The sequence below is a fragment of the Mercenaria mercenaria genome, unplaced genomic scaffold, assembly GCF_021730395.1.
Source record: "Mercenaria mercenaria strain notata unplaced genomic scaffold, MADL_Memer_1 contig_91, whole genome shotgun sequence".
NCBI lineage: Eukaryota > Metazoa > Mollusca > Bivalvia > Venerida > Veneridae > Mercenaria > Mercenaria mercenaria.
In genome coordinates this window covers 30,156-50,826 of record NW_026463824.1, presented here as the reverse complement: position 1 = coordinate 50,826, position 20,671 = coordinate 30,156, and the positions used below count along the sequence as shown (strand labels likewise).

The 20,671-nt window shown below is 34.1% G+C and overlaps 1 protein-coding gene across 1 annotated transcript; it reads left to right on the top strand.

The window, feature by feature from the left end:
* The first annotated feature begins 6,928 nt into the window (after positions 1-6,928).
* LOC128554970 (low-density lipoprotein receptor-related protein 8-like) lies at positions 6,929-20,444 on the top strand. The gene is made up of 5 exons (XM_053536309.1): positions 6,929-7,037; positions 9,225-9,381; positions 13,001-13,141; positions 19,194-19,308; positions 20,400-20,444. The coding sequence occupies exons 1-5, from the start codon at positions 6,929-6,931 to the stop codon at positions 20,442-20,444; spliced, it is 567 nt and encodes a 188-aa protein (XP_053392284.1).
* Positions 20,445-20,671: the final 227 nt, after the last annotated feature.

The window sequence follows — 20,671 nt, the reverse complement described above, 5'->3', positions numbered from 1 at the left end:
AATAATTATGTTAATAGATAGTCTGGCCTCAGAGCTGTGGAAGCTTTAGTGTTTAACGGGTGTTAAATATAGATATTTATAATCGAGACAGTTTACTCCGTGTAAAGCGTTACAAACGCTTTTCGATTTTCATCGTAAACAATAGTAAAAACTAATTCTCATGTGTTTCCGTAACAAATAGTCTGCCAGTAATTACGTTTCAAAGCATTCTTAAGGCCTAAAAAATTCTTTGTTTCTGGTAACATGCTCAAAATAAAAAAAATAAATAGAGTAGGTAGTCGGAAAATTTTTGTTTTGATTTGTTTTATTAAGTGAGACTTTTCGGAAATTATCTTTGTGTCAGAAATGAATACAAATAAGGAGAATATGCCTTTAGATCATTAGTAAGTTGATTTCTAACCTCACTGACCATGTTTTAAGCATAAAAGTGTAGTTTTGCAACTTTTTGTTAATAATAAAATTATAATAATAATAATAACAACAACATTGTAAGGTGGACTCAAAATTGTTACATTTGTCATGTTAACTATCGTAAATACTGCAAACAAATAATCAAATCCTACATTGACACTCACTACCTTGTCTTCTGAATTACCAATTCTCAGGTCAAATTCAATTATCCCTAACACTGTTTTCTACATCATTGAACAAACAATTGCGACTTTTCTTTTGCATTTTGCACTCGTTTTCTCTTCAATGAAAATGAAACAGTTTCCAGTTATTGCTGTTACAAAACACACGACTTCTTCAAATGTACTGTCAGCCATGAATGTCACATAGCTTGTGTTTTTGCAGACAAATGTTCTGGAGTGATATTGGGTCTACTATAAAGATAGAGCGGGCGTCTCTCTCCGGCACTGACAGACAAACAATCATTTCAACTGGTTTGGCATTCCCGAGGAGTATAGATATTGACCAAACAGCGAACAAACTTGTATTTGTAGATTCTTCACGGGACACCCTGGAAACCGCCAATTTTGATGGAACACAACGAAAAGTCATACGAAGAATGTCCCATACTGAATTCTATGACGTTGCAATTTTCAAGGTTAGTCAAAAGGAATATGTTGGCAAAAGGTATTAGGGATGTAGAATTGCAATAAGAAATGTGATATCTGAGCAGGTGTGACCAAAGATCGTCATCTATCCTTAAATTATTTCAGACATCTTCTCTGAAACAACTGCGCCAAGTCTTCGTAGTACTGATCCTTGGGCAGTAGTCTTCTACTTCTATTCAATTACCTGAAGTAGACACTTGCAAAAATCTGATTGTCATGGCAACAGAAAAACTCCTCCTCGTCTGATACCAATGGTTTATTAAGTATGATTTCATAAAAATGATGATCTTGTTATTCTTTACTGGAATAGCTAAAACAAAAAAGCATGGCCGTATTAGATGGGCCTTGCTTTCACCATAGCACATGGAGATAGAACTAAAAACCTTCAAAAATGTTTTTCTCAAGCGATGATGATATTTTCATAAATATCTGGAGAATATTACCAAAATATGTTATCTCCTACCCTAATCCCAACTTCATTCTCCCCATGTGTTCTTTGAAATTCTTTTAATAATCTGCCATCACTCTTTGCATACAAAGTATAAATATTTCATTGCTGAAAGTTTTCACAGCCATGCGAGTGACCTATGGCCCTTTTATAGTTTGCGGTTAGTAAACATTATGATATATCAATGCAAAACGTAAATCTTGCCATTTTCAGTTACCGAGAAAAACAGTACTGATACACGTATTTATTTCTTTTGTCTGTTTAGGACTTGGTCGGTGTAACTGATTTTAAAAATGGATCTTTCACTATTTTCAACAAGAATTCGGGCGCTATTATTGATTCCTTTGAAAGGACAAGCGGCGAACCTTTTGTGGCAGTCGCGCTGTATTCTGCATATATTCAGCCAACTCAGAACGGTAAGTTCTAGTGTATAATATAGCATCTACTTCAACTGCTTTTGTATTATCACAACTCTTTTATGTAAAAGTTGCATGTTGCTAGCTTCTAACATTCTTAGTGTGAAAGAGGCCTTTCGTAAATTACGGACATACAGTTATAATATTTGGTTATTTTTCAGACCTCTGTTTAGACTACGGGTGCTCTGACATATGTGTAAACAACAAGGATCGTCCAGTTTGTCTGTGCAAAGAAGGTTATAAACTGAATCAAGATGGCTTACAAAAGACTTGCTCAGGTCTGAAATTTATCAATACGTTGATCCTTAATGCTCAAAATCCATTAATAAGTGGTATCGTTAACCGTTTATTTATATATTTACAGTACACGGAATTTTTACAATTTTAGACATATGTTCATGCCTTACTTTGCTGACCTGTATTGACCTCGCACTAACTTTCCTTACATGTATCGACCTCGGATTATTTCCCCAATATCAGCCTACAATTGTTATATTGTAGATATACAACAAGTAGCCGTAGACGGCACGCTATCCAATTTTGTTCTTCCTCTCGTGGGAGATTCAAACCGATAGCAGGGGGAAAAGAGACCATCTTGGGAAAACATGGACGGCAATAGATTAAGGATAACATCCTTTTCTAGAAATCAGTGGAATCATTTTTCATCATTAAGACATCATTACAACTGACATGGAACTCCCAAGACGACAACACCCAGAAACCAGTAGACCATATCACCATAAACAACAGGGACAACCTACAAAATGTTATAACAAACGTGTCGTATATATTGGTAGCTACTATATATTGATACTGGGCATTGTACCACCCAGCTTTATAGATAATTCTCAGCCACTATTGAATCACAGAAAAAGCTGATATTGATCATCAAATTGCGATTCACGGACTCCAGTGCCATTGTCATCTGTAGAACAAGTCTTAACAGAAGATATTTCTATACACAGTGGAGTAAAACATGACTACTTACATTCACCACTATACACTAAATTAATATAGACAAGCTTATGAAGCAAACATCCACGAATGCCAAAGGAGGCACTTCATGAAACCTTAGAAGACCTTGAATTCGTCATGGTATAACCCTTCTTGGGAACCGTCAGCAAGAAAAGGATCTTGCGACCATATGTTCACATATCAGTTTCAACAACAATGACAAAACTAAAGCCATGAAGAACAACGCAAGATCAGACCAAGCTGTCACCATAAATGCTAACAACATCGAAGAGGTACAAACTTTCACCTGTCTTGGAAGCAAGGTCACAAAAACAAGAGACTGAAAGGTGGATATTTGAGCCAAGTCTCAAAGACAAGAGACATTTTCGCATTGAACATTTTAAATTGTCCAGGATTACATTAACAACTAGACTGCCCTTCCAGAGCAATTTTCTTGAAGTCCTCATGTATGGTTAAGAATCCTACAAAGTTACACATAGTACATGGAACACAATTGTTGTTTTTTTCAACACCTGATGTCTCCGTAGATGTAGGGAAAAGTGACCACGTCCTCTGGCGGCCATGTTTTTTGACGAATCAAAATAATTTGAACAATCTTGGTAGAGCGTTACAAAAGGACTATTTGTGTAAAATTATTTTAAAATCTGGCTAGCAATTTCACACAAGATTTTTTAGCTCACCTGAGCACAATATGCTCAAGGTGAGCTTTTGTGATCGTCCTGTGTCCGTCGTCCGTCGTCGTCCGGCGTTGGCGTCGTCAGCAATTCAACTGTTAACACTCTAGAGGTCACAATTGTGGCCCAATCTTAATGAATCTTGCTCAATAAAATCTTGGAAAAGTTTGATATTGGGTCATCTGGGTTCAAAAACTAGGTCACCGGATCAAATCAAAAGAAAAGGTTGTTAACACTCTAGATATCATAATTTGGGCATAATCTTAATTAAACTTGGTCAGAATGTTACCCTCAATAAAGTCTTGGACGAGTTTGATATTGGGTAATCCAGGATCAAAAACTAGGTCACCAGATCAAATCAAAGGAAAAGCTTGTTAACAATGTAGAGGCCACAATTACGACTGTATCTTCATGAAACTTGGTCAGAATGTTAATCTTGATGATCTCAAGGTTCAGTTTGAATATGGATCATGTATGGTTAAAACCTAGGTCACCGGGTCAAATCAAAGGAAATGCTATTTAACACTTTAGAGGCCACATTTATGACCATATCTTAATGAAACTTGGTCAGAATGTTAATCTTGATGATCTTTAGGTCAATAGGTCAGGTGAGCGATACAGGGCCTTCATGACCCTCTTGTTTAAATTTTCACTATATACATACAGGGAAAGGTGACCACGCTCCCCGCCCACCCCGCCCCTGGCGGCCATGTTTTTTGACGAATCAAAATAATTTGAACAATCTTGGTAAATGGTCACACAAGGACCATTTGTGTAAAATTATTTTAAAATCGGCCCAGCAGTTTCACAAAAGAAGATTTTTTTTTAATTTCCACTATATACATATAAGGAAAAGTGACCACGCCCCCTGGCGGCCATGATTTTCGACGAATTCGTATAATTTGAACAATCTTGGTAGAGGGTGACATAAGGACCATTTGTGTGAAATTATTTCAAATCGGACCATTGGTTTAGGAGGAGATGTCGTTTGAAGATTTTTCTATTTTTAGCTCTGGCGGCCCCTATGTACAACCAAGCGGAACTGTTTGAACAACTTTGGTAGAGGACCATCCAATGAACATCCATGGAAAGTTTCATCAAAATCCATTCATTGGTTTTGGAGGAGATGTCTTTCAAATACAATTGTTGACGACGGACGTACGCACGGCGGACACAGCGTGATCACAATATGTCACCCTGAGCATTGCTCAGGTGAGCTAAAAAGTCGGTCCAAGGAAATATCTAGACGCACAGTTAAAAAACGAAAACATCAGGATGGACTTCGGTCGGTTCCAAAATTGGTCTGTTCGCGCCTTATTCTGCTACAAAGCACGAAGAGGACTAAATTGCTGTTATATGACATATCTGTCTTCAAGTCACTAACATCAAAATTGGGAAGTCAGTATCGATTTTTAAAGTTATTGTTACTTTTCACGTGCAGCGCTCTTATTCTTTATTTGTGTTTCAGTGGACACTGGTAAATTTCATCGTGCATTCATGTGGTCAAATAGCAGTAGCATATGCATGATGGACATACGGAGTCTAACATCAAACAGATACACCGACTCGGCTGATTGCTTTTTAAATGGAGGAACGTCCGTCTCTCATTTTGATATAGGTAATAGCATAGACTTACATATTTGACAAACTTTTATGAATATCCGTTTCCAATTAAACCAATTGTTGAATATATCTGCAATCACTAAGTTTAGATTTGTCTAGGATGATACTTTCCTGGTATAGCTCTCTGACAAAATCTAGTTTAAATTGCTTTCTGACTTTAAGTTAAATGTTCTATTTTGAGATAGTCAGAATTGAACATTTTAGTCGCTTAATACATATATGATTTAACAGTTCTAGAGGATTAATTCAAAGTATAAAGCCGTTCCCTGAAATCAGACAAAACCATTTTATCATACACACCCGAATGGCCGTAACAAAACAGATGGTCAGCATTTCAGATACTTACATTGTATGCGTTATTACTATTCTAAGAGGCTCTGGGATCCAACATCCCCAGCCATCTGCTGAAATGTTACCCTAAATCAACAGCTTAAATCTGGTGTGTACTCAGTTGGTCACTGCAGTGAATAGTGTCACTTTGTACAAATGACTTCATTCTATTTATCTGCACCAGCAAAAATCAAGCCGGCTTCGCAAACAGGTTCACCCTAACTGGATTGTCATTGCTTACTGGACCTGCGGCTAACAGGACTTTTGAGTCCTTTGATATTTTGTTTATTTCTGTTGGGTTTAGAGTTATACTGGCACGGTTTAGTCCTTTGATATTTCTGTTGGGTTTAGAGTTATACCGGCACGGTTTAGTCCTTTGATATTTCTGTTTGGTTTAGACTGGAACAACTGATACGGGGACTGGAATGCGGCATTTATCTTATCTTAAGCTGTCGTCCAACCGAAGCGTATACCGTGGGTTATTCTGCTATTACTCACACTTACGCCTTACAGTTTAACTCGTCCTTTCAGTGAAAATCTGGGAAAGCATTTGTTGAATTTTTTGTTGAAAACAAAAGTTCTGTCATGAAATTATTGCCTGCACCTGTTTTTAAATGGAAAATATCTACATTAATGTTACTTTTCGCCCTGTGAAAATGGCTAAATCTAGGCATGTCTTACCCAGATAGAAAGATGTCGTTTTTTACATGATATTTGCCTTGTTGATTCAGAGTATTTAGAACAATAAAATTAGGACGTATTAGACCTTGCTGGTTTAGAGTTATACCGGCACGGTTTAGTCCTTTGATATTTCTGTTGGGTTTAGAGTTATACCGGCACGGTTTAGTCCTTTGATATTTCTGTTGGGTTTAGAGTTATACCGGCACGGTTTAGTCCTTTGATATTTCTGTTGGGTTTAGAGTTATACCGGCACGGTTTAGTCCTTTGATATTTCTGTTGGGTTTAGAGTTATACTGGCACGGTTTAGTCCTTTGATATTTCTGTTGGGTTTAGAGTTATACTGGCACGGTTTAGTCCTTTGATATTTCTGTTGGGTTTAGAGTTATACCGGCACGGTTTAGTCCTTTGATATTTCTGTTGGGTTTAGAGTTATACCGGCACGGTTTAGTCCTTTGATATTTCTGTTGGGTTTAGAGTTATACCGGCACGGTTTAGTCCTTTGATTTAAAAGTTAAGGTGGCATATAATAATGTGGTGCATAAAATTTAACGAACATTAATTTGAATTTTCGTGCAGACTTTTTTTTTGTATCATTATGCAACTTTCTGTAAATCTATAGATGCATGCGCTTGAAATTTATCATTTTGTAATAAAATTTCAACTTTGACAGGACTGACTAAACGCAATGTATGAAATGTTCGTCTGAAATTTTGTTTTCAAGATATGAGTGAACGTAAGGTGGTATTCGTTGACGGAACAGATATCTACAGTGTCAACATTGAACAAAATCCTGTCAAGTCAAGACTAATTTCAGCTACACATACCGTCACAGGTAATTTATCTCAAAAACGCTCTATTTCAGATTTTAACCATTTGACTGTTATTGCCCCTAATATAATGAATAAAAACTTTTGTTTGCACTAGAAATATAAGTAATAATAATAATATGCTTTTAACCTGTAAAGTATATAAACTAACTACAGATTTGCAGACCTTTCTTGATTTTAATATGGGTAACTGAAGGAAATCTGCTAAAACCAAAAAATGAATGATTCATTAAGTGGGCCGCATATTGCTACATTCACAGTTCATACAGAAATGCGGAAGGAAATCGATGGTGGGAAAATAAAAAAACATATTCCTAAACTGATATATTACTGATGGACACTTGTAATATTCAGTATTTTGTGGATATGGATGTGGTACTATGAATGTAATAGGAAAACAGAGGTCTTTGTGAAAGTACATTCAACACAAAATATTAAGCTTTTGTTTAAGGAAAAAACAGATTTTTTACAATAACAGTGTTCCAAATAATGTTGAAGGGATGAGATTTTCTTTCTAACACACCAGGTTTGCTTAAACATGTAAAAATTTAACGCCACGTCATATCAGCTCGGGATGGACGCCATATTTCTCATTGATAAAAAATGTAAACAAAAAAGAGCGGGATTAGCATTGCAAGGGCATAACATGACATTCTACACAATTAATACCTTAGAACAGATATCTAAGATGCTACACAGGTCAGGCAGGTTAAATGCATAATGTCGATCACTTGAAATTCATCTTGAAAAGGTGGTTAATTTTAGTTTATTTACATGGTTTTTAATTTTCCCACGACTTCTCGGCGATTCACTGCAAATGTATTACTGCGCCGGACGAAAGGTAACTCTAATAAACAACGGTAGACAATTTTGGTGTCAACACGTGTACGATTTTTAAACAAAACATGTCGATGATTATAATTTCTTACCAAATAATGAATCCTATTCAGATATTCGTCTTTAATATTAGAAAATTATTAATTTCTGTGGACATTTGTCAAAAAATATTACTTACAGTGGACTATAATGCGCATGAAACTGGTTTCCGCTTCAGTTGTGAGGCACTTCCGTTAGTTATACTTTTTGACAACAATAACAACACAAAATGAATCAATAAAGTCACTTATAAACCGACTGCTACTTCAATCAGTGTAAGTAAAGTTGTTGTTACAACAGTATACATGTTCGTTACGTTATGAGATAAAGTTTATCTTGAACTGCATAATCCATTATTACGTTTAGATGATATTGCATTTACAACTTATTTGACCCCGTTTTTTTACGTGAATGACAGCATTCTCATGCAACTCGTGCAAACAGAGTTACGAAAAGTATGGTGGAGAATTCAAGGACAAATTATAAATGACATTAAAGTGAGGATAACTGTATATTCGTCCAGTTTTGATCATTGACATTCCTGCTGTGTATTAGTAACTTTTGTGAACAAGATTAGAATGTTACTTTTGTACATATACACATTGATTGGACCTCTCAACCAAATTTCATACCTTATTTTAGTGATTTTTAAGACAATACATTTTCAAAAGTTTGTTGAATGTGTTTTGATATTTAAGTGCATTGTAGTTCGTGAATACCAAGTTAAAAATTAATAATGGCAACATTTCTAGGCCCTTATTGTAAGCCACTAGACTTCTGTAACGATAAATGTTTAATGTATTAAGGGGAATATACTATTTTAGTTTTGGAATGTGGCATTCCTTGACCACCATATCTTTTCTTATGCACTACTTTGTAAACAAACAAAATAATGTGTTTTAGCTTACATATGCGAAATGAAAAGCAAGACAGTGAACTTGTTTCACATTCTTTCTTTAAATCAGAATCTGTAGGACATTGATAAATGTTTGGACTAGGTGAAGCACTATTATTTTCGCACCAAAAGGTCTTAATTGTTGACTTTGAATGTACACAATAAGTCTTATGTAATTCAACAAGAACTTTCTTGTTTCAGTTTTTCTCACTTTTATTTTAGTGAGCAATCCTTTGTGTACTTATAACAATTGAAACAGTATCTATTTCATGTACCAAAACCTTGTACTTCTTAGCAGGTAAATTTTATCATACCCCACCCACTTTTTTCTAATTTCAAAGTATGCGTCCCCTTAACTTTCAAACGCTAGACAATTCAGTGTATCCGTAAAAACATTACCATAATTTGTTTTCTTTTACAGGTATTGCAATTGACTGGCGAGATGAAAACGTTTACTGGTGTATGGGTGAAACAGCAGGTGAAATCAACGTGTTTTCTCGGGAGACAGAGACCGAATACACTCTGATCAGCACAAATTTGACATATCCAAAAAGTCTTACTATCCTTCCTTTTCAGAAGTAAGAATGTATATATACTGTTTTTTTGAAAACAATATATTAATCTTATCTGCTATTATGCAGTTAAAAAGAGTTTGGACCGTAGTTTAAGTCTGCACCCTGGTCTCCATCATCTAAAAATAATGTTCTGTATTTGAATCCCAACAAACAAAAAAGGACAGCTATCTACTCGCCCTGTCGTCAAGCTATCTACTAGCTATCTACTCGCCCTGTCGTCAAGCTATCTACTCGCCCTGTCGTCCAGCTATCTACCCGCTCTGTCGTCCAGCTATCTACTCGCCCTGTCGTCCAGCTATCTACTCACCCTGTCGTCGCCATTTAGTTTGTGTCCTAGTCCAGATGGTCTTGCACTTTCCATTTTTCACTAGCTAGCAAGTTAACGTTTTGATGTACTTTTAATATATCTCTGTTATAACCAAATAGATTTGATTCAAACAAACAGTTTTTTCTCAAATCTACCCGAACTTTTTAAGACATTCACTGCATTGATCTTTATTATAACTAAAAGCTCGTCATCACTCACATCATATATGTGGAAAAGTTGCTTTTAGTTAGAATTTCATATTGATGAATTTTCACTAAAGTTCTGTTATTACTCATTTTTTTATCATCAAACAAGCCTGTATATAAGTCTGGAAACAATAGTTATGCCCCTTTTTAAAATAAAACTATATCTTTGATATTACTCATTAGATTTGCTTCTACATTAAAGAATTATTCATCACATCATGTATGATTAGGTTCAGTATTTCATGTCCAGCATTTCATGACGTATTCCCCTGTTTAGTAGTAATTTGATGTTAAAGTTTTAATGCACTTTCCCTCTAGAATTGAAATTACATGATGACTTGAAACTATTTCATCTCGTCATCCGTCCCAGCAAATGTAACGGGGTCATTAACTCCGGCAAAAATATTATATGAATTATGCCGTTTTAGGTAAAAATGTTTATGTACAATAACTTTGACTGAAATCACTTTGTTGATTCAGATTGTTCCTCGTCATCATCTAGATCATTTGTGACAAGATCTATGACTCTGACACCAAAGTTTTATGAATTTGCCCTTTTTACACTTATTTCGAAATTACCCATTACTAATTAAAGGAATAGTATATTTTTTCAACTAAGTTCTTGTATATGATTCTTACGATTATTGATATAAAATAATTTACATTATGAACAGCTTTTCAAGCGATTTCCTTTATTTTCTATCAGTTTTGCCCAGTGTCGAAGTAGTCGAACCCGCTTTCTCCTTTAATAGGTTTTGTTGTAAACAATATTGCCTCTGCTTAAACTTAATATCTTTCTTTTCTACCCACTTTCTTTATATACTTTTGGCGAAACAATTCGTATCGGGTGCTAAACGTGATCAAAAGAACGGAAAACATCGATTTCTTCTATTCAAACAATTTAGGAGGATTTGTCCTCAAAGTTAATCGGTTTTGTCTTCACCTTGTGTCAAAAAAGCAAAAAAGCCAAAGACAGTCCGACTTGCTCTTCCCATGCATATGAATATATATATTATTAACATGTTTGTTAATATTGCCCTGACAAAGGACGCAAATGACCAAAATTTCTTTTAAACGATGGATAGAAATTACAGAAAATTTCATTTTACGCCCTTTCCTCTATGATCGGTTAATTATGTCTCCCACAAGTAGTTACTTGTGGGGGAGGGGTGGGGGTGCAATTTGATTTAGTATTGTCTGTCTGTCTGTAACAAAGTGTCCATGAACTACTCCGACACGATTCGGTGGATTTACCGCCACCTTCCCAAGAGTAATCATTGCCAAGCCTAGTTGTGAATACCGTCGTCATGTTCGAGTTCAGTGATTTCAGCAGAGTTATGGCCCCTGATGCGTCAATTTTTATGATGTTTTGTCACATCTCTTATATAATAGGGCGGATTCCATAAACCCATACAGGAGTGATCAGTGCCACGTCTTATCATGCATATTAACAGCATGTTTTGGTTTAGAGTTTTCAAGGGAGTTATGGCCCTTTATTGTTAAATAATATATTTTGTACCTACTTTGAAACCATTGTGCAGATTTCCACCACACCTTACAGTAAATATCATTGCCAAGCTTATGTAGGCATATCGTTGGCATGTATCAGTTCAGTGAGTTTCAGCAGAGGTCTTGCCCTTGATTTGTCATATTTTACAGTGCTTAACCTTCTTGCTGTATACCAATTGGCTGAATTTCATCAAACCTCGCAAGTGATTAGTGTGAAACGTATGATAAATTGTTAATGCAAACTGCTATATGGCAAATGTTGAATGTCAAATATTGACTGTCAAACGATATATGTCAAATGATAAATTCTAAGAGTTAATCGAGAAATACGAAACAATAAATGCCAAATGCTTATTATTCATGCTAAGTGCTAATTAAAAAGCGCTGGCTTTATCAGTCTATGAATGCATCCTTTAGTTATTGGCCTTTGTTACACAACTTTGTCTCTATTACAAACTTTTTTCTAAACATTTTAAAAATAACCACTTAAACAGTTCCGGTCCAATGATCTTATAGTCGGTAGAACATGTTATTGTTTCACCTCAGACTGGTAGAATATTATATGTCTTCAAATGATTAAAAGTTATATTCATTAGGTTAAGATATAGAAATAATTAATTTATAAATTTAAAGAAGTTGACTATTAGCATTTATCATTTAGCAAAAAGCATTAGCTATTTGACATTAAGCATTTGGCATTTGGCATTTGGCATTTGGCATAAAATATATGGCATAAAGCTTTTGGTATGTAGCATTTAGCCTTATTTACTTGGCCTTTAGCATTAGACAATTGGCATTTAGCATTAAATATTTGCCATTTGGCAATTAGCATGGCGCACCGTCGTCCCATACGTAAGTGTGCATAGCATCAGCATGTTCTTGTTTAATGACCTCCACCCCCTCCCCTCAAGGAAAAAAGAGAAAGAGCCACCATACAAAAACGAAATACCTCGCTGACAAATCTTCCGAATCTTTGTTTCGAAGCAGTCAGTGCCATTTTTTCCGATACTTTGGATCTTTTTTTTTTAATACGACACGAATAGCTTCGCCACAGTGTTTTAGTGGAGAGCTAGATTATTACAAATATATAATAACGAAACATAGCCTATCTCCCTTGTGAATATAATTGGGCCCATTTACCATATTCTGTACACTTAAGTTGTGTTCCATAGTCCCGATATTACATCTATATATATATTCTTAGTTATCTTTGTTATTCCAGTATCCAGTTTGAAAATAAATACTCAGTGAAAGAAATTTCTAGAAATATGTCGCTGCTTACAATTGTTTTGGTTAATATTGTCAAATTCCTTATAAATTGGTCAAATTAACGTATCAGTAATCTCATGTTTTCAATAAATTGACAACATGCTTGAGTACATCTATGTGTACCTCTTCCTAATAAACATGTTTCTTTCTTGACTGAATGAATGCTCTTTTTCCTGTTGTATTAATAATTAGTGAGTACTTATTTTTTCATGCTGTCTTTTTAATATTTTCATTTCTTGCATTTTTGAGGATTATTCGTTAAAAGGTCTCGATTGATATACCCTTAATATAAATTATGTACTTTAACGAGACTCATGCCATCTTGTTTCAGTATCATGTTGTGGATTTCTGGAACAGCTGGTTCAAATAAATTAGAAAAATCTAAACTGGATGGCTCAGATAGAGAGGTCCTTGTTTCCAGTACATCATCCGGAGGTATGAAAGGGCTCACTGTGGATTATTCAACAAATACGTACGTAATGTTTTCCATTTATAATCTCTGTATAGTTTTCACTCCGGGAGAAGTACGTTCCAACGTAAGCCAAGTCTTAACCGTTAACGTTAAAGTTAACGATGTCGTGTTGCGAACTATCACCAACAATTTTATCACGTAACCTCTCTTCACAGCTGATTTACACAGGAAAGTGTAATGAATTACATGTTTTGTGAAGAAAAGTAAGACAGATTTCATAATGCAGTTTGCAACAACTGTACGAACTGTCAAGACTACATAGCGAAAAATCTACTCTATATTACATGCTAAAACTGAAACCGGAAGTAAAATTTAGGTAGATATATTGATTTCACATTGATGAGAAATTACATACATGTACAATCAGTTATATGTTGCACTTTGTAAATGCCCTCTGAATCTACTTTTTTATTATATACCTTTATAAATTCTGTAAAAAAATCGGCTTGTATTTCACAATTAAATATGAACAGACAGACAAAAATTCCGTATTGTACCTTTTAAATTCCGTATCAACAGGAAATATTTAGGATAATGTGACACTAATGTAGTGTAAAGGTTATTCATAATAATTATCACGAATATTTTTACTTAATGAACAAGGGATTACAAATTTTTCATTTCTTTTAGCGCGTGCTATACCTTCTTGAGATTAGCTGTGCGTACATTCAGTTCAATTCAATTTCGATTTATTGCATAAATACAATGCCTACAGCAAGTGAAAGCATTATATAATATAGAGCAGAGAGAGTACATAATAATATTCAGGAGAGACAATAAAACAAAGAGCTATAAAAAATTATTTTATACTTGTTTGAATAAACTAATAAATCAATAAACGACAATTTTTCACAATGTTGTCGCAAAACGTTTATAGTATGATATTTTCACTCTAAGGCGAACCTTCGAACCTTTCACACGTGTTTTAAATATCGAACAATTAACCTGTATTCAGGAAAAAATACTGTTAATCAAATACAAGTAAAAACTCGATCACTGTCACATTATTTTATGTATCTAACATTTGTAATTGAAAATGAAAAAATATATTTATTGAGTATTTAAGTCTCGTTCATTAAACATGTTACAATTTTCAAAATGCTCTTACGCAATCACCGAGAAGATTATTATCTGTGTAATAAAAAGACCTGATAGCCCCTAATCCCCTAATAAAAAGGTGTTGATATTAAGCAATAAACTTGCAAAAAGCTGTTAATTGGTAATAAGCAACTATCGAAAAGTGCTTTAATATGGCTGTTTCGGAGGTTCCGAAAACAATTTATTCAAAATGTTGCATCATATAAATTATTTATAACATATTTATGGTTAAAACTTAAACTTTGGGGTATAAGTTTAAATAAACGAATCTTTAAAATATGAGACTGTGGCTATATCTTTTTTTTTAAAAAAGAAATATATATTGTTGGAACGTGCATCATGTCTTATGATTTTTTTTTATTTATTAACATGATACGTCAGTATCTTTCCCTGTAACATTTATTTTGCGGAAAGCTAGTAATTCCCAAAAACTATGGTTCGCCTAATTATAACTGACTCTATAATTATCTGCAATAATAAAACGTATGTTCCAAGTTGCACACCTGGTTAATTGATCACATACCGCTCCATTTGCACAATATCTTTGTCGTTAAACCAAATAATCATTTGAAATTATAGATAATTTACATACTCAAGCTTCTTTTCTAAATGTGTATAGCAAACAGTAAAATATACACCATTTATATACTTTAGCTTCTTTTCTAATTGTGTAAATTTAACTTACGAAATTGTTATGACTTTCACTTCTTCTTCTCTCTCTCTCTCTCTCTCTCTCTCTCTACCTTTCTGTCTTTTATATTGATGCATGCAGTAAGAATTACCAATGGAAAATAATACTCTGTTGTAACAATCAGCTCTTCGTGCGTTTCCGCACGCGTTCGGAAATACCACGGACATGTGCAAATAAAGAAACAATACAAAAAATCACCAACTTTTAAACGTCTAGGGAAGCAAGAAGACATTAAAATATTTTCAAAATAAAAACATATATAAACAAGAAATATCATTAAAAATGATGGTCGGCGAATTGTAATAAGGAAAGAAGTTTATGAATTTTTCATCTAACATTCACCTTTCATCTAACATTTTTCAAATTGCAAAACTAAATACCGCACTTTAACAATTTAAAGTAGACCAAGTATGACAAAGATCCACCAAGCTGTTCATGAGACGCTGTATAAAGGCATTTCTAGTTTTAGCTCTAGCAGACCCTAAAAGGGGTTAAATGTCCCAGCTGAACAAAGTTGGCTGCGGGCCTAATAAAGATGCTACAAATCAAGTTTGATTAGAATACATGAGAAAAAATCAATAAAAGGATTTTTTTATTTATTATTTTTATTTATTTCTAAAATAGGTCAACTGATCCCGCTTTAACAAATGCATATTCGCTATTCATGAATCTTTGGACAATGACGTCACACCTATAAAAAAGTGAAGGTCAAGCAAAACATACAATTGTAATTATTTCAATATTTCTGTTTCATAAGCAAAGTTTGACAGTAGTCATATCACATAGATAAACTTATGCAGCGTACCTTCATTTCAGAGTACCTTCATTTCAGAGTACAGTTATTTGAGTTTAATTACGGTCCATCCGCCCTTTCATTTCAGAGTAATGAGATTCAGTCATTATATAGCATATATATAATAAAACAGATTTCAACTGAGTTCAATATTTGCATATAATACTAAAGAAAAATATTCATATATAATAAATCAGTTAAATAGTTTATAACAAATATATCAAAGCAAACAAATACTCATTTTAATATGCAATCTGAATAAGTCACAAAAGCAAGAAACCTTTTCATATACAGACGACAATTGTAACAATGAAAGTCTTTTAAAAAGCACTTCTCTACATAAAAGACTCTTATCACACCCTTATTCATGTGATACGCAGACCGTATTCAGCTCTTTCTTTAATTTGATATATGTTGGTATTTGAACAGGTTTTTATCATATTTATTAAACTTACTTATCATTTTGAGATATATCAATATTCTTGCTAAATATACTAAGCCAAAGTTAGCTTTAAAACTGTGAACAGCGTCGTTTAGGATAAACGCTTTGTCTACATTTCACTCAGCGTAGCACAATCAACAGAGTGAAAGAAATTGACACTCTCGTCCAATCAGGCAGAGTATTGCATAAATCTTCCATTTTGATAAATTATCTATAATGCGTTATCAAGTACTTTGATTTGCAAACTGAAGTCACGTGGCATAGGTAACGAAAACGAATTTAGACGGCGTCGCCGAAAAATTTATTGTCTGTAGAATACTTCAGTGAGATAATAAATATTCTCAAATTATGAATAAAGTGGCTACAGGGGAAAGAATAAGATACGTATCACAGGTTTTCGCTTATTTTATTCAGTAAATATATGCCGTAAACAGAGACTGATAGTGATGTTTTTTAATCGCCAAGGGAAGCATTAATTCTTCATTTTAGATAAATATTTTTTATATCTTTGTAAAGAGAAAAAAAAGACGAACACTTCAATAGGATAATAAATATTGTGTGTTCATTCTAATTAAAACAATATTTGTTCAAACTTTTTTTCCTTCTTTGTTTCTATTGGAAAATATCAACCAGATAAAAATCGATATATATTTCATTTTGATGCAAACTCTACAGTATTACTGTTTCTCAATGTGTTACTATGTATCAACGACGGAGATTTCATCTGAGAAAGATCAGGAAAGCGCACGAATTGAACACAAGATATGTGTAGAGACTAACAATTTTCAATCATTTACTACGGCAAGAGATGATAAAAAAGGTATTCCGCTGTATAAAGCGCAAATATCTAACTGTATATAGGGAATGTTCATACAGACAGTCACGTGTTCATAGCAAAATAGTTGTCAAATGTTGCAAATGCAAATCATTTTCAGGTGGTTACGAGCTTAGACATTACGCACTGTCAATTTATGAAGGTTTGAAAATGTTATGTTAATTTTGTAGCAAGCACTTCAACAACAGAAATACCCTGCAAAGATATGTTTAAACAGAGCATTCAAAACTACACATGTGAAATATGTGGACAACAGTTTTATGAAAAACTTTGTTATTTAAGGTGCAAAGACAAACGCCTAGACCTCATGCGTGTAATACATGTAGTAAAGGTTTCGGTTATACGACAAGTCTTATACGGAGAAAAAAGCATTTATTATAATAAGTATGACACATGCGAAGCATATTTAACAGTAAAACTGCTTTAAACGACCACAGCAAGGGGAGACATGTTCCAAACACGTTGATATGCGGTCGTGGTTTAGCGTATGTATGTCTACAGTCTTTGTTCCGCTATAAGACATCCTTGATAAAGTTTTACCCGGGAAGTTTGATTATTTGTATCATTCCGTATCCGCATCTGTATTAATAGCCTTTTTACTCGCATAAATGAGCCCCCATTGCTTAGTTCAGACTCCGCACGTTACATATAAAGTTTTGTAATAAATATGTGTTTGCACTGGCTACACATACTGAAGCTTGTAATGTAATTCAGGACCTTAGTTGCATAAATGGTCAGTGTCATGAGTAAAGTGTACCAATATTATTTGTATGTCTCTGTCTCTCCCCTGCATCTTTACATCACACGGTGCATTTAATTATGACGAACACTGTTATTTCAAATTAATTCATAACACTTTTATATAAAGTGTATATAAAATGCACTTACATGTACTTTGGTGTTCTTCTGCTCCCACAAGTTTGCAAAGTTAGGCATGGCAATTATACGAAATAGTTACAGAAAAATGATAGTCATAGAGTATTGATATATATTTTTAGCATACTTGAATTCGTTCCGTTTTTCAGTATTTCGAGGAATAGTCTGAACATTTCAATGTGTTATACATTGGCTACGGAAACACGTTTCCTCCTGTCCTAGTTCAAATCGGGGAGGGTTTTTTTCGTGGGCGGCTCGTATTCCGTTTGAGAAATATACAATCGAATTTGTTCAACGTGACAAAATGTAGCGGCTTTAACTGTATCATTTAATATACAGATTCGATTGTGGCATGCATATTAATTGATATGACGGCAGCTCGTATAGCATTTGTACATATTTGAATAACATTTACATTTTGATGCCGTATGTTTGCTTTTCTATTATCAGAATGTAAAATTGTTGATTACTGGTTTCTATTATAAGAAAGATACTTTTGTTATCTAGTAACTTTATGTACAGTTAGTATTTTCCCACTTTTGCAGCCATCGCTGGGGATAATTGTTCTTTCAATTGATTCAAATTTTATCTTATTTATTTAAAGTATTTTGTTTGCACCATTGCAGTGTCGCTGGGGCAAATGAAATTAGGTTACTTTCAATATACATCTTTAGCTGTTTGTATAGTATGTGCATTTTAAACATTATCTCACCTTGCCAGTTGCCATGAGAAATCTTTAAATAAAGTCGCGGCCTTTTCTCACTAAACTGTGTTGTAGTTTTCATTTATACTGATAATTTAGTTGAAGTGGGTATGACAGACGTGTATGGTCGGACGCTAACTCATCGGCCAACGAAATGATGATATTATCAGTCATTAATAAATTTATTCTTGTTTTCTTTTAAAATGGCTGATGATTTTGCGTCTCGCTAATGGCTGTTGTCATTCCCTGTTATATACGGTCCATTGATAAAATAACTGTGTTAATTCATGCGGAATATACCAGTTGGTGTAGATTTCGTAACAATATCAACTGCTTGTTCTCAAATCTCAACAAGTGGTCTGCAGTAAAATGACATGCATTTCAACATGACGTTATGGGATGTTTTTTATAAATTGCTGGTCTCATTTATAAAATAACTGTACTGTATCTTCTGCAACCAATGATACGCATTTGCAAACATAAGACAGGTTCGGCGCCTCGTACCATACGCCCAAATGTTACGACTACAAGAGTCTCTGAAAGTATTTAACAGTTTGTTAGAAATGTGCATTTGCAATGTACAAAAAATGCATTTGTTCATTCATTTTTTCCAGTTTGTACTTTATTGATGACTGGCTTGTGAAACGTTGTGACATAGAAGGAAAACAAATGACTACATTTACCCCTGAGTCGGCACTTCTATCACCAATGAAGGTATTGCCGTATAAGGTAGGTTTAAACGAAACCTTGAAATACCATAAATACTTACGAATAATAGTGAAACGTTATGACCCCGTTTAGCACAATCTTATCACATACCGCTCTGTATACTTTTCAGCATTCAAATACATCATTGAATTTCAGGATCAAATAAACAATGTTGTGCGTAATTATCCAGAAGTGTTTAATTCTCAGTAAAAGGTATTTAATCTTACTCTCTCTGATGTAACTATCGTTTTATTAAAACGTTATACAGGAATGAACTTTCTCAATGTTTTGTAATTTTGTCAGATTAGTATGGAAGGCCGGTGCGCTATGCTAATTGCCAGTTGTTAAATGACAAATATATGTAGTTTATGAATGTTATTTGCCGAATGCTGAATATCAAATAATAACCGTCAAACGGTCATTGTCATACGATTAATGCTAATTTTTATTTGAGATATGCTATATGATGAATGTACAATGCTAATTGCCAAGCGCATAAAGACATCAGTGTATAAATCCATCCTTTAAATAGTCATTGGCCTTTTTACATAACCTTGTCTCTATAAAAAAAATCGTTTTTCTAAACATTTAAAGAGTAAACAGTTTCGGTCTTATGTTCTCATGGCTAGTAGAACATGTTATTTTTAAGTCTTATATGTCTCATATAATCAAGACGATTATCATTTAGAAATAAGCATTGGCTATTTGACATCTAAGCATAACGTTAATGGTATGTAACATTTAGCATTAAGTAAGTAGCATTTAGCATCAAATAATTGGCATTTAGCATTAAATATTGATATTTGGCATTTGACAAATAGCATGGCGCACCGCCCTTCCATAAATTTGTTTGTTTAACAGAACTACCTTATAGTGGCCGACACTGATTTTCCCAGTAGTGTGATTAAAGTATATGAAAAGAAATCAGTACCCGTTCAGATAACAACCATAAATTCGGCCACACCGACTGATATGCATGTTTTAGATGCACTCCTACATCCAGAGCAGAAAGGTTTGTACTATGTATGTATGTATGTATGTATGTATTGTATGTATTGTATGTATGTATTGTATGTATGTATTTATGTATGATCATGTGTCCTTGTTTCCAGTATAAAGTGACTTTGTACTTTGTATTGTTGAGAGCAATGAACTAGTCAAATGACGATCCTTATACACCTGTATATGATAACATAGTAGGTGGTCCTTATACACCTGTATATGATAACATAGTAGGTGGTCCTTATACACCTGTATATGATAACATAGTAGGTGATCCTTATACACCTGTATATGACAACATAGTAGGTGATCCTTATACACCTGTATACGATAACATAGTAGGTGATGTCATTTTATTTCTGAGTAAATATCGGACAGTTAG

Bases quoted from the DNA above. Each gene is read 5' to 3' on its own strand.
- LOC128554970 (XM_053536309.1), top strand. From the start codon at position 6,929: ATGAGTGAACGTAAGGTGGTATTCGTTGACGGAACAGATATCTACAGT. The intron at 9,382-13,000 runs GTAAGAATGTAT...ATCTTGTTTCAG, and splicing joins ACTATCCTTCCTTTTCAGAA to TATCATGTTGTGGATTTCTG. The intron at 19,309-20,399 runs GTAGGTTTAAAC...CCTTGTTTCCAG, and splicing joins TGAAGGTATTGCCGTATAAG to TATAAAGTGACTTTGTACTT.